The 27,421-nt window shown below is 42.9% G+C and overlaps 1 protein-coding gene across 7 annotated transcripts in view; it reads right to left on the bottom strand.

The window, feature by feature from the left end:
- The window catches only part of lrba (LPS responsive beige-like anchor protein), a 284,780-nt gene extending 260,481 nt beyond the window's left edge, over positions 1-24,299 (bottom strand). For all 7 annotated transcript variants that reach the window (XM_054778104.1, XM_054778108.1, XM_054778107.1 and 4 more), the window contains exons 1-3: positions 23,468-24,299; positions 3,754-3,985; positions 801-901 (exon numbers count right to left, since the gene is read on the bottom strand). In XM_054778104.1, coding sequence (XP_054634079.1) covers positions 801-901; positions 3,754-3,985; positions 23,468-23,632 — 498 coding nt within the window. In that variant the 5' untranslated portion in view covers positions 23,633-24,299. The remainder of the gene's footprint in view (positions 1-800; positions 902-3,753; positions 3,986-23,467) is intronic.
- Positions 24,300-27,421: the final 3,122 nt, after the last annotated feature.

A 27,421-nucleotide genomic window follows, 5' to 3' on the forward strand; every position in this document is an offset into this window, starting at 1 on the left:
CCGTCCGCTCCCACGCTTCACTCTCTCTTCTTGCCCGCTCAGCCTCTAAAAGCTGTAGCTCATTCAGGCTCAAGAAGATAAGGTTCAGGATCGTCGTTTGTCCAAAAGTAGTGGTCAGGAAGTCTGCCATGATTAGTAGTAGCAAACAGACACGTGCTTTCTATGCTGCTGCTGCGGATGGAAGTAGCGTTAGTTCCTATCTATGGGCTCTGTCAAATCAATGCACCCAGGAAACAAAATGATGAAAATACTGCAAGTATTACATGTCATCATGAATGTACCTGGTACTGCATGATCACAGCATGGATAGAAAACCATTGAACCTTGTTGGAGGCTTTTTTTAGAGGGCTGTATAGTCCAAATAGGTGTGTCCCATTACGTGCATTGTTAGCTCCCTCCTGCTAGCTGTTTTTCTCTCTTTCGAAAGCACAGAAAAGGGAAAGACTTGTGTTAATTTTTCACACAAGGATTGTGGATGGGCAAAATTTAAAAAAGAAGGGCACTTTTCCTTTAAGTAGGGCCCTTACTGTATGCAAAAAGAACCAAAGTGTGACCTTAATACAGAGGTATGACAATTAGTCAGTGAGCAGTGTTGGTGTGCATTGAAAAAGTGTTGCTAATCATGTTGTAGCATTGCTTTGGATCCAAAAGCGCTGCAGAGAAATCATCTGGACCGAAATAACCCATCTCATCTGTGTGACAAGGACATGGGCCCGGTGGGGACGACAGCGGTCGACTTGCTGTCCGCACATTCCTCACGTACGTGCCCGCCGCAGACAAGATGACATCACAGGACTCACCCACTGGCCTTTCTCCCCTTGAAGTTTGCTGAAGAAGAGCTTCAGCTCTTTGACCGTGATGCTGTAGCTGGCCAGCACGCCCAGCAAGTCCACTAGGAGGTCTGAAAGGCACAAAAGGGGGTGGGGGGGACAATCCTTTCAACCAAAACTAAATTCAAGATTCAAAATTCAAGATTCAAGAGAGTTTTATTGTCATGTGCATAGTACAACAGCAGTTATACCATGTAATGAAAATCTTATTCTGTTCATTCTCCCAAGAAAAGAAAGAAAACAAATGAAAGAATAGAAACATAAGAAACATAAACACATAAACATATATACCAATAAATTAAGCAACAACAACAGAAGAGACATTAATACAAGTAAATAATACAAATAAATAAATAAATAAAGTGCTATGAGTGTGTGCGTGTGTTGCGTGCGGCGTGTGCGAGTGCTTCGTTGAGGAGCCTGATGGCCTGTGGGTAAAAGCTGTTTGCCAGCCTTGTGGTCCTGGACTTCAAACTCCTGTAGCGTCTGCCTGACGGTAGGAGTGTGAATACTGAGTGTTGTGGATGTGTGCTGTCCTTGATGAGGTTGTGTGTTCTGCGTAGGACTCTAGTTTTATAAATGTCTTGCAGTGAGGGGAGGGCTGCCCCAACAATGTTCTGTGAGGTCTTGATCACCCGCTGGAGTGCCTTCCTATCTCGTGTTGTGCAGTTACCGTACCAAACAGTGATGGAGGCGGTAAGGACACTTTCCATAGTGCATCTGTAGAAGCAACTCAGGATTGTGGTGGACATGCCAAATTTCCTCAGTCTTCTCAGGAAGTACAGTCTCCTTTGGGACTTCTTCATAATATGTTGGGTGTTGTGAGACCAGGTGAGGTCCTCGCTGATGTGTGTGCCAAGGAACTTGAAGGTTTTCACCCTCTCCACCTCAGTCTCATCAATAAACAGGGGTCTATGTGGCTCCTTTTCCCTTGTTCTTGGGTCGATGATCATCTCTTTAGTCTTATCTGTATTGAGAAGGAGATTGTTATCACGACACCAAGCTATGAGGTCCGCCACCTCTCTTCTGTATGATGTTTCAACACCACCAGTGATCAGTCCGATGACTGTAGTGTCATCCGCAAATTGAATGATGCTGGTGTTGTTCTGGGAGGCCACGCAATCGTAGGTGAAGAGCGTGTAGAGGAGCGGACTCAGCACACACCCCTGTGGGGTCCCAGTGCTCACAATTCTTGAGCTGGATGTGCGGTTGTGGACTCTGACTGACTGGGGCCTGCCTGTGAGAAAGTTAAACACCCAGTTACAGAGGGAGGGTGACAGGCCAAGTGTGAGGAGCTTATTTGTGAGTTTGTGGGGGCAGACTGTATTAAAAGCAGAGCTATAGTCTATAAATAGCATTCTGACGTATGTGTCCTGGCCCTGTAGGTGAGAAAGGGCTGTGTGGATGGCAGTGTTGACTGCATCATCCGTGGACCGGTTCTGGCGATATGCAAACTGTAGAGGGTCCACGGTTGCCGCCGGGATGCTCTTTTTGATGTGGGTCATGACTATTCTTTCAAAGCACTTCATAACAATAGAAGTGAGTGCTATAGGGCGATAGTCATTCAAGCAGGTCACGTTGCTCTTCTTGGGTACGGGCACTATGGTGGTGGACTTAAAGCAGGTCGGTACAGATGCTTGTGCAAGCGACAGGTTAAATATGTCAGCAAGCACATCAGCTAGCTCTGATGAGCAAACCCGAAGTGCACGTCCTGAGATGTTGTCTGGCCCTGCTGCTTTTCGTGGGTTTGTTTTATTTAGAACCCTGCGCACATCAGCTGATGTCACCATGAGAGGTGAGTCCTGTGTGCTCCCCAGGTTCAGCCACCCTCTCTGCTCATCAGGAGTTTGGGTCTCAAAGCGGGCATAAAACTCATTCAACTCATCAGGAAGTGTGGTTTGGCTGGACGTGGCTACGCTACTCTGCTGTCGATAGTCTGTGATGTGCTGGAGCCCCGCCCACATGCGCCGAGGGTCTGAGGTGGAATAGTAGCCCTCCAGCTTCTGTCTGTACTGTCTTTTGGCCTCCCGTATGGACCTCCTCAGGTCATATCTGGCCTTTTTGTAGTCATCAGCGGTGCCCATGACAAATGCAGTCGAACGAGCACGTAGCTTAGCCCTTACATCACAGTTCATCCACTGTTTTTGGTTAGGGTATTTTCTGTAATACTTGGTGGTGGTAACAGTCTCTATGCATGTGCTAATGTAGCCAGTAACAGCAGAAGCATATTCATCCAAATCAACAGTACAATCTTCCCTCCCCGCTGCAGTTTTAAACACATCCCAGTTTGTGCAGCCAAAGCAGTCCTGAAGTACTTGATCAGTTTCTTCATTCCACACTTTAACTGCTGTACGTACAGGGGGAGCTTTTTTAAGAAGTTGTCTGTATGTTGGATAAAGGAATATAGAGATGTGGTCAGCCTTTCCAAAGTCAAATCAATAAATCAATAAATCAAGCAGGATATACTGTAGAGATAAAAACAACTGATATCTGGCGTGTTCCTAGCTGTGCATATAATTAATTACCTTTTATGCTACTTGGGAAGGAACCACAACACAGATAATCAAACAAGCAAGTATATGCTTTGACCAAGCATGCAAATGAAAACATGAACTTTGATGATGGAAAGGGTGGATTAGAGCTGGGATGGAGGAAACATTTGCACTTGAGTAAACATTGCCATCTCCTTCGCCCTCACTTGACTGCACAGCCGCTGGAGGCCTGAAGAGCACTGATGCAAACACCAAGGAAAGAAATCCTACTCATCTGCAGATGAGCAACACTGTTCCACTCTCACATCACAGCAGGTATAATGACACTCTACTAAATAAATACATGGCCTTCATTAGCGCTTAGATTTGGAGCGTGCCTCAAAAATATGGGAAATAAAAATTACGAATGAGCACGGCGTGGCCTTTCGTACCTGCAATCATGCTGTCGGTGGCCGATATACGCTGCAGCACCAGCTGGATGAGACCTACGTCGGTGCACGCCTGCAGGTTGCGGACGCTCTTTTTGAGGATGGCGGTGAAGATGCTCCACACCTCGGCCTGGCAGGTGGGCTCGCACTTGTCCAAAAGCTCCACCATGCACACAATGCTCTCGGGCTCCTGGATGATGAAGTTCATCTCCAGGTCGAACTGGCCGCCGACCAGCTAGAGGGAGGACAAATAAAAGTTGGCAATTAGGGTCACTGCAGATATGGTGGTCGTGTTAACGTTAACATATGTTGTGCAGTCAGCAGGGATGGAAATCTCTTTATGGTAGACCATTCCATACTCATCGTGCATTAGCACATGACATTTGCGGTTCCAACAGAAAGGATGTATGGAAGACTGTACTACTTTGCTGTTGTGGAAGACGACCGAGGCCGCCAACAAAAAGTCATGAAGCATTTGTCTAATTGTTAGAAAACTCAGGATAAGCATTTGAACCACAACCCTAGTACATACTGTACACTCGCTCAGTCTCTGCACCAACACACTGTGGCTTTATGGCAACCAGACACCCCCACCATCCCTGACTGGGTAACCTAGCCCCCCTGCACACCCCCGAAGCCTAACTGAATTAATCATGGCTGAGCAGCCGCTGGCCGTAACACAAAGTGCGAGCACGTTTCCTATGGTCTCCATGGAGAAGAACATGGGAGCACAGCAGGGGTGGTTGGGAAGTCGTATACTGAGCGGGAGCCACGCTCATGTTTAAGGTCACTTTGGGGGTTTTCAAATCCTCAGAATGTAGTAGATCATAGCATCTTCCAATTTAAAAAAAAAAAAAAACAGTCTAGCTACATTCACAGACTTCTTAGCCCAGGGGTGGCCAAACCATCTACAGCGGGGGTCTCTAACTCAATTTACCTGGGGGGAGTCTGGGTGAGGCTGGGCCGCATCAGGATTTCCACAAGAAAAGCTCAGATAAAAACATTCCAATGTTCTCAAACATTTTGTGTTAAAAAATAAAGATAAGATGAAAAAAAATGAATTAAGAATAAGAAAACAAATCAACCAATTTTGTAAATAAATAAAATTTATTTACTGATTGGTTGATTTATTTTCTTATTCTTAATTATTTTTCAGTCATCTATATCTGCTGTATGATTATTATTATTTTATTTACAACTGAAGAAACCACATATAGAAATGAATATGAATATGAAATAGGAATGTAGAAAACCGGAAACACGAGAGGGGGATAGGAGGAGGGGGGCAGCAAGCTCCATAGACATCCATGAAGTAATGTACTGTAAAGGTGTGTCAAAATAAAAGCCATCTTTGTGTAATTATACATAAAAGGAGAAATTAAAAGTGCACTGTTACGTAGGTCGGAGTTTGGGAGATGAACAAACACACAGCAGCTCTCTGAGCGCCATCGGCCATGATGGAGATCGCTACAGACAATAAGAACTATCAAGAGGATGTTAACTCCTCCTTGTTTACTTCCCTGACCACCGACAAACACGGCAAAATGTTGGGAGAAAGAGTACCACAAGCTACCCAGCATGCCTTGCGGCGGGAATATATTTATTTGTACACCCACATGGTGCAGTAGGTAGGTTACTTTGTGCGTCGTGTGTCTTGTGTTGTTTGGATGGCTTTTTTCTACCAGCTACAGATTGCATCTGACTATTTTTGCAACTCACGTGTGCCACAATAGCAGTGAAAGTCATGTTGCCAGCTACAGTTTTGATGTTATAGGTTTAATAAAACAACGTTTGTCTGGGCCGCTGTTTGCCCACCCCGTCTTAGCCTTTCACCTAATCACCACTGGCCTTTTTTCCTCCACTTGCCCATTTCTGCTAGCTTTTGGGCCTGACTGCCACTTGCCATTTCCAACAGCCAGTCACCCAGGAAGCTCAAAAAGGCACGCTCACAATAAAAAAAAGAAAGAAAAAACATGCATCGCTGCAGTGTCCTGACTTGCACGCAGAGGCTGTCGGTGTAAAATGAAGTGGACTTAAATCACGCCATGTTGGCATCTCTCTAACTCTTCACACTGCACTTTGTCGCTGTTATGAATTGTGAGGGTTTGGCTCTCAGCGATGCTCATGCTGCTAGCATTTCAATCAGGTACAGAACGTGTGACGTAGGGTTCAGGCTTTTGTTCCACATGATAACAGTCTAATAATGAGCAGCAATAGTGACCTTTAGATGAGGAGCACATACCACAAACAAACCAAGGCCCAAAAACACTCCAATGAGCATGAGCTGTCATACTCATTGTGATCAAGCAAATCGTTCTAGGCCTCCTTTCCCTCCCCCCCAATGAATACTTTTTTTTTTTTTTTTTTTTAAACAAGCCATCTCATCAAAGCAAATGCAGTTTATGCACTTTAGCACACTGCTCCATGAACGCACAAAGCAGCACGCTCGCCAATCCAGCACATGACCCCTCTCAGCAGTAGGGATGGAACAATATGAACATGTCATATCACCACGGTTATTATTATTATCATCATCATCATCATCACCGTGTTGTTCAATGTGCTCAAAAAAGTACTGATACACACACTGACGTCTAACAGATGTCTAAACCTTTTACAGTGTTCCCTCGGTACATTGCCGTTCACCTTTCGCGACAAAAACACTCATACATGTGAGAAAAAAAGTCAAAAATTGATGAGGAAAAAAGCCGTAATGACTAAGGCCAACGGTCACATAAGGCCCCCCTTTTCATAGCTGTCTCAGGCAATGCCTGTTACGACAGAGTATTCAAATAATCTGAGATTTCGACAATAAACCGTAAATTTACCAGAAAAAAAGAAACTTGTAATATTAAGACAAAAAAAGTCGTAAATGTACTAGAAAAAGTGACCTTTGGCATTTGTCAAAGGTCATATTACGGGTTTTTTTTCTCATAAATGTATGACTTTTTTCTTGTAAATGTACAACTTTATTCTCATAAATATGACTTTTTTGTCGTACATTTACGACTCTATTCTCGTAAATTTACAACTTTATTCTTTGTAATATTACAACTTTTTTCTGGTAAATTTACGGTTTATTGTCGAAATCTCAGATTATTTGAATACTCCGTCGTAACAGGCATTGCATGAGACAGCTATGAAGGGGGCCCTTATCTATGGGGCGGGGTAAGGAAGGCATGATGCTAACCCATGCTAATTTAATTTTGCTGCCACGGTATAAATAAAAGCTTGTCTGAAGCTATGGATCTATGCTCTACGTCCATCTGACACGTAATATTACCACTTTATTGTCGTGTTAAAGTACGACGACAGGAGCAAGACGTATTAACAAGGATACAAAAACGCTACAGTACAGCGGGATGGCCGCGGTCAGCGGAGTGAAATACGCGTGAGCCACTTAATCATTTCTTGTGTCCAACCCAGCAGGTTGATCACTTAAGGTTTGAGTTTTGAGTGTTTAAACGAGAGAAATGTTCATGCCTGTCTGAGAAAAGTGTATAAAGTGTATGGCGAGGGGTTTCACAGCCTGAAAACATATAGAATCATTGTAGACTGTAAAAGGCACCATTTCCTTTTGACACAGGATATTTAAAAATAAGATTTTTTTTGTACAGGGTGGAGGGAATGCGAGGAAAAAAGTGGTGACGAGTGATGAAGAAAGAGCAACGTGAAGTGGGACATCTTGGAAAAAGGTGGATTTCTAAGAATATCTTCAGAGGAGCCACCTGCCATGCTTCACGTCTGAAAGAGCATCAGCAATAAGATCTTTTCTACACCATGCTCCACCAATACACACTAGACCTTGGGAAGGTACTAACTATTCTCCTGCTTGGCTAAGCAACCAATGAAAACATCTTTTGTTTTTTATTTCCTTGGAATAACCAAGTATCACAACCTTGGATAACGAGTGTTATCTAAATTATACAGCCTGTCGTGATGATTGTGTCCAGATAAATTGAGGTTTGTGGTGCCGTGTGCTAAAATACGTACCTTTATATGCTAAAATGTAGAAAATACTGACATCAAGCACAAGCTGTAGTACATAGAAATCTGTGTGTAATTTGTTGATTTATTTGGCCAAATAGAACCGATGATAAACTATATCATCACCAAGTGTGGTTTTTGTTGAAATTAGCCTGATGTGGTAAGAGACATGCATTTCAAGGTGCTTTTGCCCAAAAAGATCAGATTGTGGGTGAATTTAGGTCTGGGATGTTCCAAAATCTTAAATGCTGTTGAATGTAGGGGTGTCTCCATCCGATATTGATACCGAATAACAGGCTGATATCAGCAAAAAAGACAGGTTAAGCAGCCGATTCCAGACTGTGGCCAGATAGCGCCCACGTGATCACAACACCAGCGAGTGCTAACGTGTTAAGCATTGAGTAGTACTAATGTCGGGCGTGTGTACTTTTCCTTAAAGGGTACCTATAATGCTTTTCCCCTTTTCTGACCTACTGTATACATGTTGTTCCAATGTTGTATTCTGGTGTTAAAAGATGCCAATGTGTCAGATAATGAGGTTTGCGCATTTGGAAGGGAGACCTGAAAGCGGTTTTGGACGGCTCTGCACGCTGTGTTTTTTTTAACACCGGGTTCCACTGACTTCCTTATATGGGCCTGCCCTCCCCCCGCTCTGCTCTGTTGACCGTGTTAGCACGTATGGCTCCCAGGAAATGTTGGGGTGTGCCTAAAGAGGCGAGCATCAGGCAGAAGTGGTTGGAGTTGCTGATTCCCAGCAAGAGAAAAATATGCTCCTCTGTCAACGACACTTTACACGGGGCTGTTTTGTGAACATGGGCCAACCAAGCAGGACTATCCGCCAAACTGTTGCTGAAGTCCAACGCCTTTCCAACGTTACTTGGCCACATTGAAGAGTCAGAAGAGCAAGCAATTAAGTAACAATTTATCATGTCCTAACTGTGTTTATTTTGTCTAAGTAATCGGACAAAAACAATTGTCTGCGTAGCATTATAGAGTGTGCAGATAGCGAGCGGAGGGACTGTGATCAATCACAGCTGAGTGGGCTCGGCGGGATTCGTACCTGGAGGAGGGCCGGGGGTGGAGTAAATTACACAGACCGTTTGGGCGGCAGGCAGGTAACACTGCAGGAAGAGGTGCAGCATCTGGAAGACCTAAAAAGCTTTCTGTGCGGGTCATCTGGTGTAGCTGCTCTATAGGAGTCCACAACTCAATACCAAAGTCTGAAAAAGACATTGCTTCGAGCGCACGACTTGTCATGCACATGTTTGCCGTGGTGGTGGCACAGAATCACTTAATGCAACCAAACTCGTCACGCATTTGAAGAAGGACATTTCCTGAAACATTCACTGCTGTCAAACCACCACATGACGACAAGAAGTCCACCCTGTTGGTGGTGAGAAGAGTCGGCTCACTATACTATACCTAGTCACCACTAGATTGTGGATAAAACTAAACTATCAATTTGGCCTATGGGCGGGATTTTAATTCTATCGTCTTATCGTGATAATTCATGTTGATGATGCAACCTAGCCGTGTCCTGCAAAACTGAAACAACAAGGTGTCAATGGAATGACACTGTAGCTATATTACTAATCTTCACCTCCATGGAGGCAAAATATCATTATCACAAAAAGAGGATGAGGAATTGCAAAGCTAAGGCACCACTAAGCTAGCATGAATGTAAAGTAATGTAATGTAAAAAAAAACAGAAGAATAAGTGCTTAGTGCTAGGGTTGGGCATTGTTTGAATTTCAGCGCTTCCCATTCCAATTCAGATTCCTTGTTTCCAATTCCGGTTCCAAACAATTCTTGATTCCAATGCTTCTAGGGTCTTGAAAGTTTGGTTTAAATGAGGGCGCTAACCACATTTGTTTTTGGGTGAAATGTCTGAACTTCTCCATGATTTTTTTTTAATAATAAACGTTTTTTTTGTTGTTGTTTTTTTTAAATTAACTTTACTAGGAATTTCTCGCAGGGCTATTTTCAACCAGTATGTAAATGTCCAAGCATTCAACAGTTATCTACTAAACAAATGTTATCAAGTTTCTTTCTACAGGAGTACATTTTCACAAATGTACTGGTTTTGTTTTGGACCTCTGGTCAAGAACACTCTTGTAAAGAACCACTCCTGATGAAGTTACACAAGCTCATGTCTTTCTTTCACAAGGAGATGTTGTGCATTAGCTAAATTCATGCTGAAGAATGTCAGAGGCGGACACGGGAAGGGGCCGATTGGATCCTAAAGTAAACAAAGAATTTCCTTGTTGCCAGTGACTTCACTTGGCACTGGGGCTTGAAGCGTGTGAAGCCTGTGTGACGCTGCTAAAAGGAGAAAAGACCAAAGATTCAATGTTGCCAGGAACAAGTGAATTATCAAGACGCAAGCAAGGATCAGCCACTGCGCTGGTTCTAATCCAACCTGATAGACGTGTGTTCTAAAACCGGTATTGCAGGTAACAGGTGAGGCGTTACCCTCACTGGCAGCTAGTGGCAGTTAACACGAGCCACGTCCCACCTTGCATTAGGACGGAAGGCATGTGTCAAGGCTATTCATGTAAATGTTGTCTTCTAAAAGTGGCCTCACACCTCCCACTAACTTTTTCTGATAAAAGTACCTTGTATCATTTCCAGGATTTGCAATAACATGTAAAAAAAAAAAAAAAAAAAAAAGGAATCCGGTGCACTTTATCTAGTAGCAGGGTAGGACGTTTCAGTTTGAGAGGGCTGACTGGTGCAACACGTTTGGGGCACAAGCTTGTCAGCCACCTTTGCAAGGCACCATCATGGTTCTTACCACCACCTACTGGACTGGAGGGGTGGTGTAGATTACTGTACCATTCCCCCATACCCCATCATCCTGGCCTGGACTAATAATCCTGAACTTTGAGAAGCGGGTGGAAACAAACAGATACCTATTTCTACTAGTATTCCTTGAGCTTCTCTACTGTAGGTAAAGAGCTTCCTGCTAATAAAAGTTCTTGGAAATGTGGTGGAAATGCGGGCTATCGTAAAAGAATGTGATAGACTATGGGACTCAATGTTAGTTACTTTTCACTCTAAAAGTGAATATACCTGCTCAAGCGAAGACCCCCATAAGTCATACAAGCTGAGGTTCCACTAAAATGTCATCTCAAGTCACACAAAACCCCGAAGTACAGTCGTCCCTCGCTACATAGCAGGTTATGACCGCGGTTTATTGGTTGACTATGGATTATTATCAGTCCTAGAATAATGAAAGACCAGTTGTACAGTATGTAGTATTGTGGCCACTCGGTGTAATTAATGTTACATTGATGAGACATGACATTAGATTAGATTCATCTTGCATCATGAAGTCTAGCATCATGTAGTTAGCCGTGGCTTGTCCCACATGATAGACCGAAAAAACATCTCCTCCCATTCTGTGTGGAAGTGGTGCACTTTAGGCTTATTATATTAGTAATGTGGCGTAAACAAAGAATAACAGGAGAGTAAAATTGACTATTGGGGGTCTACAAGGCTCTAATAATGTTAAAAAGCATATTTAGAAAGTCAAACAGGTTTTCAATGCTCCAACTACAAAAATATTCCATTTATTAACATTGAATCCTACTTTGCAGGTCTGGAACCAATTAACAGTTCAATCAGTGGTATTGCACAGCACTAATGATGAGGGTGCGCGCACGAAATGACTGCAAAACGACTGCTCCAAAGTGCGTAAGATTTTGCAAAACCAGAACGTGACCACAAATAAGCCCCAATATGCAACAGACAAAAAGCAATAAATGCTAAATATGTGATAAACAATAAAACACAGCAGTATTTTATCTGTATTTTATCATCTACGCAATACTCGATATTCACAACTTAGCAGCAGCGCAGCACTGGAACCCAGCCTGGCAAGCTTATTAGCATATCATTACGCCCCCTGCAGAGAAGAGAAGATCGGAGGGGGCAGGGGTTAATTCTGACTGCTGTTTAGCCTAAAACTCTATCACAGAGTTGCAATTTGCCAATTAAAGCACCCTTTAAATTGGAGGTAGATGAGGGAGGGCATGTTGTGTGCAACCTGGATGCATTAAGCCAAACATGAAGTCCATTTCATCATCTGCCTGTGTGGACATCACCACCACACTTTAAAGACTCAGGGAAGGCATTTTTGAACTTTTTTATTCTAAGGCTCTAAATCAACCTTTAAAATGTGGCTTTTCTTTAAAAAAAAATAAAAAACTAAACAAATCAGGGGTGTCAACTCACGAGACAAGATGATGCATGAGCTTGGCTGCACGAGAATGAGACGAGACGAGATTTTGGCATGAATTTTAAGAAAAGTACAATGAAAAAAAAAAAACGGCTTATTTAACCAAGTCACAAAACAATGCACATGTGTTTTGAAATGTTTATTGTCCCACACATTGACGCTCCAAAATGATTGTCAACATTTTCTGAGGCCAAATAAACCACTGTTATATCATAATAATAATCAATAATGTTCATAATAATAATAATGCTAATAATAATACAGCTCACTGTTATCCACTTGTCTTTGTCTATTCACATCAGGACTGTCCTTTAATATTTATAATAAATTGATACAACAAACGTTAAAAAAAAAAACATACATACATTACACATACAGTACAAAGACAAATCTTAGTGTTTTTGTTAGTATCAACATTTTAGCTTTTTCTACTGACATTATGCTTTTTTGCTCAATTTTCCATGTTTTCTGGTTTGTTTTTTTGTTGCTTTTTTTTATTTGTGCAATGAGCCACGTTCCACAGATGGCCCCTGCGCCACACTTTGGACACCCATGCATGTTTTGCCAGGAAGGCGTGATGCAGCAAGCCATTGTGTCCAAGCTCTACCTTCTTGGCTCTGTTGCATTGTGGAGGGTTTTTTACAGCTTTCACACGTGCATTGCATGGCTCACTATCCTGCTCACCTGCTCGGTGGGTTCTTCACCTTTGTTGTTGGCTTGTATTTAATCACCCAATAAATGCATGATGCAAGAAACAACTAGATTTTGGATATGCGCACCCTTACTCGCTAAATATAGCGACCATGTGGCTAAATTGTCAACATGGATCTCGTCTATGTATGAGGTGTGTTATGAAACGGAACCGGTGATTGCCGGTGCCAAATGTAATGAGTGTCAATAGAATGATTAAGGGTGCACTCAAGTCCCAACATCTACATGGGTTGATCTAACAAATCTTTAAGTAAAATTCATCAAATGCAAAATGACTTCAGCTTCTGCCTGAACATCAACAAATTGAACTCCGATGGAAAAAAACATCTACGTGTCACTCGCTGATGCTGATGCTGTGAACACCAAGTTAGGTTGGATTGCAAGGTGAGCACGAACCACTTAATACTGTATATGCTTCCAATAATGTCTTGCATGCTGCCACTTTCATATTACTGTATTAGCATTCATAGCAGCTATGCCATAGTTCACAGGCTGCCCTGTTCTCACCATACAACTTTTCTCCAAATCTAGTGTGACAAGATCTAACGACACCCCTGCGCGAATAAACGAACAAGCTAATTATTCTGCAAATACGAGCTTGATATTCCAGTAAATGAGCAACTGAAATGGTTCACTGTGCTGGAATGCACACAAACGTGTGAGAAGGGTGAGTATCATGTCCTGCATAAAAAGTCACTATCAAGACAACACCAAATAACTTTTATGAAAGACTTGTTCCCAATCATAGTAATAAGTAAATCAAGCTGCCTACCTTCAATAGTGTTTTCTTTAAGTCGAGGCATATTTTCCCAACCATGGCAAAGCCAGGGGCTGGCACACAATAGGCGATGACAGCAGTGCTTTATCTGATCAGCTGTGAGGTTTCCGTTTGTGGCCTGGTCTAGTTCTTCTATGCACTTTCCCGCATGCCAATAGAAGCTCCAGTATTTACACACATACACATGCGTCTATGTGATGACTTGATGTCTGGGATCATGTGTTTCAGGGTAAAGAAAGTGTAAGGTCATTCTCGGTGCACAGCATCAGCACAAAAGTGTTCATCTTCAAGGCAAACTAATATCAAGCAGGCCAAACTATTTTCAGCTATGGCAGATTGAGGCAAAACAACGGTGGAAAAAAAGATGAGCAAGATAAGAGGAGAATGTCTTTATCTGTATGTTGGATTTGTGAGGCCGTCTTTATACAATTGCACTTTCTAACTGAAAACTGGCATTTTGGCTGTTTGTTTACATAAAACTCAGATGGCAAATATTTGTAAGCAGTGGCATTAAGAGGAGCCCCGACTCATACTTGGAAACATGCTAGTCTGGAAGTGACCTTGCCAACTATTGGCCTGGCATATATGCCACCTATTATGTTGGACAAGCGTGCAGTTACAGTATATGTCCAAAGTGGAACAAGTATGCAATAGCTCTTCTTGACACACACACACACACACACACACACACACACACAGTATAAATTCCAGCTTCAAGTCTAGATTATGGCTAAGGCTTCCAGTAAACGACTGTACCAACGGAATGGAGACTGGCGTGAAACCCAATCGCCTTTCCACCTAGCTAGGTGGTTATCTCTGCAAGCTTGCCTTCAAGCAAAGGCACAATGCACACCAATAACTTTTCCATAGGCCCGTCACGATTATCGCTAAATTGATTAATCGAACGATAAAAAAAAACGATAAATTGACATGTCTGCGTATGTGTTCCATCTGCTACCACACACACTGGATGACAAGAGGGTTCACTCTGCATGTGTCTGTGCACATTGGTTGGATAGTGGAATGAACAGAGAGAGTGAACCCTCTTGTCCTCTCATTCAGCCACTGTGTGGAGGGGAATATTTCAGTTTTAAACAGAATGAACAAGGTGAGCGTATGAACACCCACGAACCAATATGTCACATTAGTTCAAAAGTAGTGACGAGGAAAATGGGGAACACACCCAACTTGCGCCAAGAGACGAAGCGGTGAAAACAAACCTCGTAGTCCCGCAGAACATAATGTGGGAACCGCACCACCTCGATGGGCCTCACAACAAACGATAAAGATAAAACCGATCACAATATCGATTATCAACGATAATTTGTAGGACAATTGTCAAAATTTGTCATCGTGACAGGCCTACTTTTCCTTTGACTTCATTGTTGCCCTCCGGAACAGCCCTGAGTCCAACTGTCAGACCACCTGTCCTTCACTTGTGTGAAAGCTGATGCTGTCTCGCTAGGTAGCTAGGTGACAGCAGCCTGAGGTTGCTGCTGCTGCTGACACTGAGGAGCATCTTACACAAGAATGTGGGTGTTGGACATTTGGGAAAGGTCTAGTCTTTACTAGGTTGTGCTATAGATTCATCCCACCGTGAAGCTCAAACCATGACACTTCTAAGCCAACACACACACACATCCAGTACACACAAGGTGACCATGAGACTGAAAGCTGACTGAGTGGGGAAGAGAGTCAAACATTTATGAAGCACTTTCTCACGAGCTGGCAGCCAAAGCGAGGCATCAAACACCTGTGACCTTTGGACTTAACATCTAACAAGAAGTCAATAGGTTCTGCTTCCGTTTAGTTCATGAAGCAAGTGTCCTTTGTGGAGCACAAGGAGCATACCAAAGCACTTCAATGACGTTTCAGGGCATCTGTCATTCATGAGTGACACAAGCAAACAACCAACCTCCTCCATATAATATTTCCATTATATCATTATTATTATTTAAAAGCACCACTACCACTTCAACTCAATGTATGTCTTCACCACTTACCTCAATGTAAATACTCTATGCAGCGTTGTTATTCAATGTATTATACAGTGTGCGTGTACGCAGGTGTGTAACGTGTAGATATATTTATTTACTGTACTGTGAACTTAAGGCAGTGATAAGGCAGTGGTCCCCAACCCCCGGGCCGTGGGTCATTTGGTACGGGGCCGCACAGAAAGAAAAAATCATTTCCATTATTTCATTTTTTTTTTATGTTTTATTTTGAAAGGTGGCCGGATTCTCTCTGTTACATCCGTCTCACTTAACGCATGTCCATTGTGCGTGTGCTAACTTTCTCTCATATGCCGTACAGATAGACTACTACTGTATTTTTAGCATTTTTCTTTCACCACATATGTGGTGTCAAATGCTGATACTATGTGGGAATGCATAAAGGTACGTTTGGATGACTTATTGAGTGCTAATGTGCACATTTGTTTCAAGGTAATTCATGCTAGCACACTGCCTTTTACCACACATGTCAAACAGCCATGTAATCATCTCTCTGGAAACACTTGGCTGGAACTGGTGGATGGTGTGTCACCATTCATTTTGTGCTTTTAATGTGATGTTATTCATGTCTTAGTTTTACACAATACATCGTAAATAAGATAAATTAGATCGCTATAATGTATGAACCCCCTCCCCGGCCGCGGAAGATTTGTGGGAACACAAGCCGGTCCGTAGGTCAAAAAAGGTTGGGGACCACTGCGATAAGGACCCGTGATATTGCGAGGATGATTGTATAGAAAGCATTATATTCCTTTGCAACTTCCAGGTGGGAGGGCTCTCCAAGTGATGTCACTTCCTCCTCCTTCTGGAGGCCAAAAGTGTAAAAAGGGGTCAATATTTCAACCTTAGGGCACACATCGCAAAATATGCCTCTCAATGTTCACGTCCATCTGATACCCATATTACAGCCTTGAATATCGGCCGATACGGATACTGATACGATAGCAACACAAATCATATGTACTTGTATTATTTATTTTGTAGTGTTGAATATTAGCAAAGCAGGCATCATACATACTTTTAGGATGTATTTTGGAGTATGTAATGTTAGAAAAGGCTTGATCAAGTGATATCACTCAAATAGGGAACAATAGTCAGCCTTAGGAGGCATGAGGAAAAACTCCCCCATTTCCTTTAAGCATGCGGGGTATAGTTTTAGCCACAATGTAGTGGCAGCTAGCCATCATTAGCACATAATAAAGTGACAGGCCTAGCTCTTTTCTGTTACAGCCATGGGAGTTTCCCGTGTGATGCCGCTGCACTTCGCGATGATGACCATTCAAGTTTGGTGCCATCACTCCTGCTCCTTGCTACCTTGTTAGCACGCTAGCAAACACTGTTCTTGGGATCACATGACCACTCGCTGCTTGATAGACAAGCTGGGGCAGGGGGCTGGTCTTGGTGCTGCCTGCCTCTGTGGGCCCGGTGGCTTTCTGGGTGTTTAAAATAATCGATTCGGCGATACATCGCGATATTACATCGCACGATTGTCATATCGATTCAAAAGATGTTCAAATCAGTGTTTTCATATGTGTTTTGGGGGTACCGTATTCATGGCAGCACCTTTTGTCCTGCACTTAGCTGGCAGCGTCGGCAGCACACCACCCAAGCCCGCCAGAGTAATGATAGCATCTCGTGAGAGTTACTCCAGGGCGGTATCTTCACACTATATTCTCGCGGTGTTTAGAGAACAGCTAAAGTTTCAACATGGAGACGGAATTACGAGATGCTCCGAAGCACATTTATAAATCTGCAATTTGGACTCATTTTGGCTTTTACAGCACCACAGACGGGGGCCCAGATTATGACAAAATGTGTTACACGAGGATGAAATACTGCGGAAACGCCACGAACCTCCGTGCACATGTTGCCAGACATCACGGCGACGTGGAGGTAAAGGGACAACAAGCGACTCGTCTCAACTAACTCTTGAACAAGCTAATTTAGCCAAATTGTCTTCAAGCTCACCGCGTGCCACCAAAATAACACTCAGTGACCTACTATATGTGCAAAGACATGCGCCCTCTGAGCTCGCTGGAAAGTGATGGCTTTCATTACGTGATGTTATTCCATACCGTCCCGCCAACACTTCACTGACGCCGCTTTGCCCCGATTGTACAAAGAAGTAAAAAACCATGTGCTGGACGGTCTTCATTTTGCGGAGCGAGTTGCATTATTAACATGTGATGCCTGGACGTCCAGGGCCACCGAGTCAGACATAACAGTAACAGCACATCACATGGATGACATGTGGAAGATGCGTTCATGTGTTACAAACACGCCCAATGTATGACAGTCACACGGGAGAGAATATTGAGGCGTTGCTGCGTGAAGTTGTGGCTGATTGGGGCGTCAGTGCAAAACATTCTGTGGTAGTTACTGACAATGCTCCCAACATTGCAACCTCAAACACAGTCTGCAACATGTTCAATACAATAGTTTAGTCATTCGTTGTTTCTAGAACCATATATTTTTAAAAATCGCAATAACTGTCTTGCACTTAAGTATCAGGATATATCAAAACCGAATCGAATCTTGACCTATGAATCGCGATACGAATCGAATCGCCAGATAATAGGCAAGGCACACTCACAGTACATACGTACTTCCCCACATTACTCTCTGAGTTAACCAGGGTGTTATTATGTTGTTGCTTTTATTACAGTGACCGTGATATCAGCAATAATAGTTTTTACAATGATGTGCATTACAGTTATTATCATTGTGATCACTATCATAGTTCATCATTTCATTACTACTATTATGTGTGACTGTTTCAATGCAGTATTGTCATTGTGATCACTATCATAGTTCATCATTTCATGACTACTATTATGTGTGACTGTTTCAATGCAGTATTGTCATTGTGATCACTATCATAGTTCATTTCATGACTACTATTATGTGTGACTGTTTCAATGCAGTATTGTCATTGTGATCACTATCATAGTTCATCATTTCATGACTACTATTATGTGTGACTGTTTCAATGCAGTATTATCATTGTGATCACTATCATAGTTCATCATTTCATGACTACTATTATGTGTGACTGTTTCAATGCAGTATTGTCATTGCGGTTGTTGATATTATTTTGTCCTTATAGTTGTCAGACATTTGCTGATGTAGTCCTGTTCCTTTCTGTTATTCTCTTATTGTTTTCACAATTGTTGTTGTTGTCCTCATCTCCCTTTATTGTCCCCCTCTTGTCCCCACACTCCCTCCTCTGTTTTCTTCTCTATCCCCTCTTGCTCCGGTTGCTCCAAATTTGCATAATAACAAAACATCAAAGTCAAATAAATTCTGTATAACAGGGGAAGTGTATCTCACGTTTACCTAACAGAGTACATCTGTTGAGCTCGTAAGGACATTTAGATCAACAATACTATCTGCCCTAATGGACAGGACAAAAAAAAAAAAAAAAGTGTGCTACAGCCCAGCTTCATCACACTAGGTTAGCATATACATATTCATTGAAGAAAACTTAAAGGATCTGTAGCTGACTGACAGATGGCAGAGCTCAAGGCTTTCTTTTAAGACGTGTAGCAAAGCCTGTTTTTAAAACAATATTTGTACAAACTTGTCCTCCACCAAGTGGGCGGGGTCAGCTAGTTAAGGGCAGGTCAGAAGCAGCATTGTGCCCGCCCATGAGGAAGGAGCTTCTTCCTTTGTGACATGGAGCCAACAAGGCAGGGAGATGATGTCTCACTTCTGGTGCTCATAAACAGCCTCTCGGGACAAATATCACTGTTAGAACAGCATTTAATAAATACATACATTTGCATGAGGCCACAAAAAGGTAAGCTGTGTTGAAGCAGCTAGCCAGCTAACATGAGCATAAGAATTGAAATTAAACTAGCGAGTAACAGCTTGGTGGCATCTCAGACAGGAAGTAAGACATTTTGCACTCACTTCTGCACCTTTCATCGCAGCATGTCAGAGCTAAAAGAAAAAGCTGCTTTCTTTTCTCAACAAAAAAAACTCAGCAATGTGTTCGGATCAACAGCACCCAATGTTGAAAGATATTTATGAGAGGTTCACCATGTTGATACTGCATGTGCTACCTTCCAGGTGGACTGGCTTATTACTGTATTACTACAGTGTAGGCATGATACACATCCCGATACAGATCATCCATGAGTGAAATCGGACGACACCGATACCACTCGCATGGATTACTTGTCTCTATTTATTTATGATGAGTGCTACAGAGAGAGAGTGAGACAGAGACAGAGTCAACGAGCTCATCTACACATACGCAGTCAAAAATACAAAACGCCTTTGCTCATGGCCTTCCTTATGACAAGAACAGTAAACCATGGCATGAACTGACTGATGCAGAATCACGTTATTTAGCCAAAGACATGACGCCTTTATACTCAATATGATACAATATTTAGATGTTTTACTGTTTTGCAATTTGCAGTTGCTACTAAACTGTATACTTGAAGTATTTGCACTGATCTAGTTTGGTAGACACTAAATGCATTTGCTGTATTACACAGTTTGTTATCAAATGAATGTGCTTTACAATTTGAGACAATTACATGGTTTGTAGCTTTTTATACAACACTCCGCTTAATGTCGTGATACATCCCAGAAATATCCTGATACATGCTAAAGGTCCATAATCGCCCAACCCTAATTGAAATGCTAAATAAAGTTAGCATACAAAATAAAGGCTTTATGGCTATGGTGTCCTATGGGAGGACGCATGGCTTTGAGATGAGATTGTGTGCTACAATTTAAGCTCTACTCTACATAGTCTGCAATGTTTCCACATGAAAAGTGATGGGTGACACACAAGCTTACCCATGAGCATTTGCCTGCGATGTAAAGATGACTCTATGCATCACTCAAGCAACAATTCATTATGAACACACCGGGAAGGATGAGCATCCAAAAAAGGAAACTACAGTATTGCCGCCATGACAAAGCTGTCCTACAGGTTCTACCTTTAGCTCCACCCCCCACCATCAGCTCCAGTTGCATGTCGCCCTTCACACTGACCGACCTTTCTACTTTCATTCATTCTCATCCCACCTGCTGCCAAAAAAAAAAAAAAAAATCTGATTTACCACCAAGAAATGCTGTCATGCCACTGTGTCAGACAAAGCCAGATAAGGACTTGAGGTGGCCAACAGGTTGTAGCCTGATAACACACATGCACGCACGCGGGCACACACACACACACACACACACACACACACACACACGATCGGTGACCTGGAAATGTCACTAAAAGGCTGATTTGCTTCAACAGCTCTCTTGGCAATGAGGATCCTGACACCAGTCATCGTGTCACATTCAATCCAACACACTCACATTGTTTTTCCTGTCTGTGTCAAACCTAATAATTACTCACTCCATTCAGCTTGTAATTACAAGGCAGCGTAATGTCACTCACTGTGCCTTTATGTAAACCCAGCGAGGGCAAAAGGTACCTACTTTAAATACAGACAGTGACGGGGACTGCCTGGGTAATGATCATGTGCGATAATGCAGATAACGGAACGTGGGGCTGAGGAGGGGCTCACATTCTGGAAATTCGCTAAAATGTACTACACTGGCAGAAATCTAGGAACCTGTAAACCTGCTTCATTTTTTTGTCACAAATTCCATTTTATTTTCTTAGAATTGCATTTGTTTTTTTACATTTTATACTTATTTGACCAGCATAGGGTGTGTGCTATTTGGGTTGGCAAATAAAAGGTCCATGAATCAAATGCATTATGAATTAAATCCTTACATTTATTTGGGCAATTTAGGCCAGTAATTGAGAAATGGATGTGGCCTGGCTAAAGTTTCTCATGGGATGTCAGCCTCTGCACACATTGCTACTAAATCTTCATGGAAGATGTCGTCACCTATGCAATTCCAATTGCGTTATTAATGGAAGATCTTTTTTATGACACCCTTATTTGGTTTACACATTTAAACGAGATGCAGCAAACAGCGCTCTTATTTTGAAGGCCACAAGTGTGTGTGTTGAGAATGTGAGCTGGGTGCAAGAATAAACATCTCTCGTCTTTTTTCAACTCAAAACCTGCACGATGTCAGCGGGCATCGTAAAACACTTGTAAAACGGTGTAAACACACTCATACAGCCTGAGCCACACACACACTGACATGCTCTGCTAAACTAAGCTAACCCCGCTAGCTTCCATTCATACTCCATAAGAGGAGTTTCCGCCAACTTTCGCCAGTATTTAAATCAGCAGGGGGCGGGTTCGTGTTTGTAGTGAGATTCTACCACAAATGAGCAGTCCGCGGTCCTTCTCCTCACAATGACAGCATTTCATTCACACTGTGTCAATTTCCGTGTGATTCCACGTTTGTCAGTTCTGTTTTTATTGGCCAATTCTGCGATTCCACTAATGCAGAAATCATGGGGCCCTACAAATCTATATTTATCCAGTGCAAGTGGTCAGATTTTGTTAAAGAAACAAAAAAAACAATGTGTGCTAGGATGATCAAGAATAGCCTTGCTAGCCCCTGTACAAAGTTCAAACAGCAACGCTATGGGCGCATAATTGTCTCGCAAAATTAGATCGCTAACACACACTTTAGTTGCAAAATGGAGTTTTCCTCTGAAAAAAAAAGGAACTGATTTTATGGACACAGATCCCTCAGGCAGGCTCAGGTAATGATGCAGGGCGCCGCATAAAACGACATGTCAGTGAAAGAAAAAATTCAAATATTTTAAGAAGGCACAATGTGTAAAGTTAAGGAAACAACATTAGCACACAAAATTAATTAGCAAAATTAGCTTGCCAGCCCCCTCCAGAAAAGTTAAAGTTGAGATTCTAGTCCACTAAATTAGCTCTCAAGCACTCAAGTAATGATGATAGGCCAAAACAATGGCTCACTAGTGAGCCACGAGAATAGAAAGCAGCTATTATTTTGGGGCAAACATGACAACACAAAACTAGCTCACCAGCGCCCTTTGTGGAAAGTTCTGGAATCAGTGAGATGGAAGGGATTTCAAGTGCTCATGACACCAACACACGTTTATCTTGCCATGAAAAATAACAGTGAACGTGTATTCTAATATTGATTTTTTTTTTTTTTTTTTTTTTTTTTTTTTTTATAAATCAGCAGTTCTTCCGGGTGTGGAGGCGGTGGAGCTAGTAACGTCGACAACAGACGGTCCTATAAACGTCGTGGGACACGTTACTGCCGCACAGATGGAAATAAAGTCAAAAACCTACAAGATGTTGGCACGTAGAAAAGTACAGCAGTTCACATTTCTACTGCTAATATTCTCCATAGTAGCCAGCTTAGTGCTCATGGCGGCTAACGCATTGCTAATTCCTAACTGATACACAAGATAGGCGGCGAAGCTACTGAAGCTATGACTGCCAGTAAAACATATGATACACCTTACAATATTGGTCAATGTTATTACTCTTGGCAATATGTGACTTTGTTCTATGGGATTTCATTCTGCAGCGTCTGTGTCATTCGCTGACAGTCCAAAAAAAAACAAAAAAACATACTTGTAGCCATTTTTGTGTGTGTCATATGGTAGTTGACACACAATATCAGTGAATGTTATTATTGTGTAAATGTGTCACTTTCTTGTCTTTGGTGTGAGTTCATAGCTGCATGCTTTTGAATCTGGTTCCCGGAACATAGTCCGTCAGTGACGTCACAGCCAAGATGGCGTCGGTTAAAAAAAACTTAACAGCATGAAAATTGTGTCAAAATCACCACTTCATTTCACTCCTATATCTTAAGCTGTTTATTTGTCTGACAGCGGCATGACACAAATGTTTTATTCAGCGAGTACTTTCATTTCTTGTTGGGGTTTTTTTGGGTGCCACGAGCACTTTAAAGTCTTGGGTTTAACTGCTGCTTAGTGCGTTTGTGTCGATTGTGCAAAACAAGGTGATATCAGACGTGAGCGACACAACATGGGCATGTCCCAGTGATCCCAGCGTGACGGTGCTACCTGGGACTATTCTGGGCTAATCTAAATCAGCTTACCAGGTTGAAGGCGGTCTCCACGATGTCTCGATTGGACACTTCCCCGACTTCCATCAGGCCGGCCAGAACGGCAAATTTCATCCGGATCCCCCTTATGGGCACGGCCGGGTTGAGAGCCAATTTGGCCGGCGTGGCGTCCGGGCCAGAGGTCTCCTCGCTCGCCATTGCTTCAGGCGGTGCTCAGGTGGCGTCCACAGGTAAATGCACCTGTTCGCCTCGCAAATCCGAGTAAAGGCCGGAGAGAGGGTGTCTTCTTCAATTCCTCTCCGGGCAAGTTCTGGACAGTCTACAGACACATTAGACAAGTATGTCCTTCCCCATTCAAGACAAATAAAGTCTGTCCAAAAGGAAAAGTACAACGAGTGTTCTTCCGCCGTGGAAGTGCCTCCGCCAACTACTCCTCTTCTTTAGTCCGTAACTTGATAGCACACAGGCGGATTAAATGCTGTCCAACGAGACGGTGGGGGGAGGACGGAGAAGGTAAAGGAAACCCTCAGAGTAGCTCGCCGTATCCTCTAGCCGATGAAGAGGCTTTAAAAAGGGCCACTTTACAACCGGCGGAAGTTGCTATTGTCATGGAGTCCAACACACTTGACAGGTAGCGACAAACTCACAAACCGAGCGTTTTTTTTTTCTAACCTCCGACGAAAGAACACAAGGCGTCCGCTCGCTGTTCCTTCTCTGCCGGGGAAAGTGCACTCACTCCCGCTTGGCCGAGAGACGGCGTTCGGCTCCGTGCTGTCGCTGCTGTGTCGCGTTCGCTTCCTGATTGCTGCTCCCGGGTAGGTGGGTAGCTTCAGACCGTCACCGCCATGACAGTCGGAGCCCTTGAGTAAGTGAGTGAGTGACGCGCATGCGCAGTAGCAGTTCCGAGGCTGGTTGCCTCCCAGAGGCGGCAGGCAGGTGTGCCGCTCAGGTGGCTGCCATGGAGGCAAAAAGCACGCTTTACATCGTCTGTTATGGCAATTTTACGAAATGACAACGCTTCATATTTACCAAGTTGGACGAGACATGATTTGGATCTATAGTGTCGCAAATACAGCATTTCTTGCACATTAAAATGAACATTATCAAATGTGACTGCTGTATGTTACCAAAACAGCCACAAACCACTGAAATCGTGTCCCTTGTAGCATTACAATCTCTCATGATAATACGACAGTCTTTTTTATTATACTATTTATATTTTTTATATATCATGTTTATTATTCACTTAATACATTTGATATAAATATATATATATCATACATTTTGTATTATTTTATTTTATTAGCAGATTCTAGGCCTGGTGGTGCCATCATGGTGTGGTTAAAAAGATGTGCATTAACTGCAGACTAGAAACAGTTGATGTTAGGTGTTTGTGCAAACACGGTTAGTGGGAGGGAGTTCCACAAGCTGGAAAACAAATGACGCTGGGTGTCGGACTTGGGAATATTGACTACGTATGGGGTGACTACGCCCAGAAGATGGAGTTATGCGTGCGTTTGTTGTTTCATCAGGCAGCATTGGAGCTATTTCAGTGGATGGGTTCATGAAGAAGTGTGGGTCAAAAGTGCAACAAAGGGATGCAACTTTCCTTCGATGCCCAAGTGGGAGAATTCCTGCTCTGAGAGCTTCCTCAATTTTTAGTAGTCGACGCGTGCAATGGCGTGAGTGCTGTGGTGCCAAATGGGAGAAGCATGCTCCATAAGTGGTGGTATGTGTGCCTGTCAGTCATTTGACTATTATTATTTCATTGATCAGGAGCTAAACAACAAAACACCAGGTCAACACCATGACCACGTGAACATCAACTCCTCCACGTTAACAAAGTCGAGAATGACACCGCATCATCCTGTAAACAAATTGATGGACTGCGAGAGAACGTAGACGCTTTACAGAAGGAAAATGATGATGCAAAGGATGTGCAAGATGGATGATTTGGAGCACAGTACACGCATGAGCAATGTGATTGTGACTGGGCTTCGCGTGGCATGCAGCCAATGTGAAGCATTCTATCAGAGCAGCTGATAATATAAACAGACAGCGGGGAGAAGAAGATGGTGTTGCTTCAGTAGAGCAACAGGTAGCCAACTTTCTGCAATCAAAGGAGGCTGATGGTGATGTGGATGTTCCAACGTCAGGCAGGAAGAACAACACCACAACTGTCACCATTCTAAAGTTCACCAGCAAAAAAAGGTGGCAATGCTGAGGCAGGGAAGCAAGCTGAAGGGAGCAAGCGTCAGCACCACTGAACATCCGACAAAACGCCACGCTGACATCGCCATGAAAGCATGTGACTTAAGGAAGCGGGGGGGAAATTCAAGGCAGCTGGAGCGCCAACTGCAACATCTACATCATGTTCAATGGAGGAGTACTTGTTGTCAGAGAAACTAGACACATAATGAAGATGACACTATGATGGAAAAGCGCCAGCAAGGCTCCATTTCCATAATGTGAGCTGCATATGAAGCACATTGTTATTATTATTATTATGAACATTGTTACGCCCAAGAACTACGTTACTGGCGTAGTGACACCTCGCCACACCACAGCGGCTAGCTACGAGCCGGCTAGCGACTAGCTTCACCACACACTCACTCACAATGCCTCAGGCCACTAGCCAAAGGTAACGCTACATATTGGAGCTGCCACCACTGCTGCTGTGTTTTTGTTTTTGACGCTAGGTGTAGCGTTCCTTAGGAAGGAAATTCCCACAATACTGCAAGCATTCCATGTTATCATGAATGTAGCTGTCACTACATGCTCACAGCATGGATAGAAAACCACTAAACCTTGCTGCAGCTTTTAATAGGCGGAATAGGTGTGTCCCATTACATCCATTCATTTTTACCTGTTTTTATATCTTTAGAAGGCGCAGAAAAGAGAAGGACGTGTGTGTTCATGTCTCACATGAGGATTGTGGATGATGGACAACATTCCCCCCAAAAAGTGCACTTTTCTTTTTTTATGCTTGAAAATGCTTAAGAGTGAAGCCGCAAAATTTGAAGCGTGAAGTGGCGAGGAAGGAGTGTACCGTAGTTGTAGTAGCCAGTCCTCATGTCCTCCACAGAGTACAATGGAAAACAGTATCGTAAAAGTACCTGAAACAAGTCATTCTGTACTCATAATGTACCCCTTCCATTGCTGGCTCTCAGGAGGCCATAGCAACAGTGTGAACATCTACATTAATCAATGCCATGGGGATATTTGTTGGACTGCAAAGTCAATGTTTGTGCCTTTTCCAGGAAACGTCAAATGACAGAAACATACAGTCACTGTAAAAGTGGTCAAAAAGAACACTAACAACATCCGTGGATGGATAAAAGTAGCATTTTACACTACGCAATGTAGCATAGATATGACTCCTGTGAAAACTGGGGCTCTACTGTAGTAGTAGTAGTAGTAGTAGCAGTAGTAGTAGCAGTAGTAGTAGTAGTTATGCAATACTATGAACAAACAGGAAGGTACATGTATCCTAATAGTTAGCAGAGGTCATAATGCTTCTGATGATAAATTACAGCATGACAGCTTGACGTAAAGCCAGCACTTAATAATGTAAAAAGAAGATGTGCACATGCGTGGATCAGTCATGGGAATGTGCACGGGCAAATAGATTGTGTTGACTCAGCCTGGCATCCTGGCATCCTGGCAGCCTGGCATCCTGGCATCCTGGCATCGCCAAACCCGCTCAGGAGCAAATACTCATGAGCTTGCACACTTTTTCTATTCTTTTCATCCTGCGTGCCTCCATTTACATGACGCAAAGTCACATGACCGGCCAGAGATTTCACACCGCGCATGCTAGACTTGTTGTTGTTTCATCATTCTTCTACTTTTCTATCTGAATGCTTTTTGTGTAGTTGCCCCCAGTGTTGTGTGTTGCTATTATGTATTATTCAATGTAATTATAAATTATTATCAATAATATCAATCATATTATTATATAAGTATTATTAATTAAATGTATTATTA

The sequence above is a fragment of the Dunckerocampus dactyliophorus genome, chromosome 6, assembly GCF_027744805.1.
Source record: "Dunckerocampus dactyliophorus isolate RoL2022-P2 chromosome 6, RoL_Ddac_1.1, whole genome shotgun sequence".
In the NCBI taxonomy this organism is placed as follows: Eukaryota; Metazoa; Chordata; class Actinopteri; order Syngnathiformes; family Syngnathidae; genus Dunckerocampus; species Dunckerocampus dactyliophorus.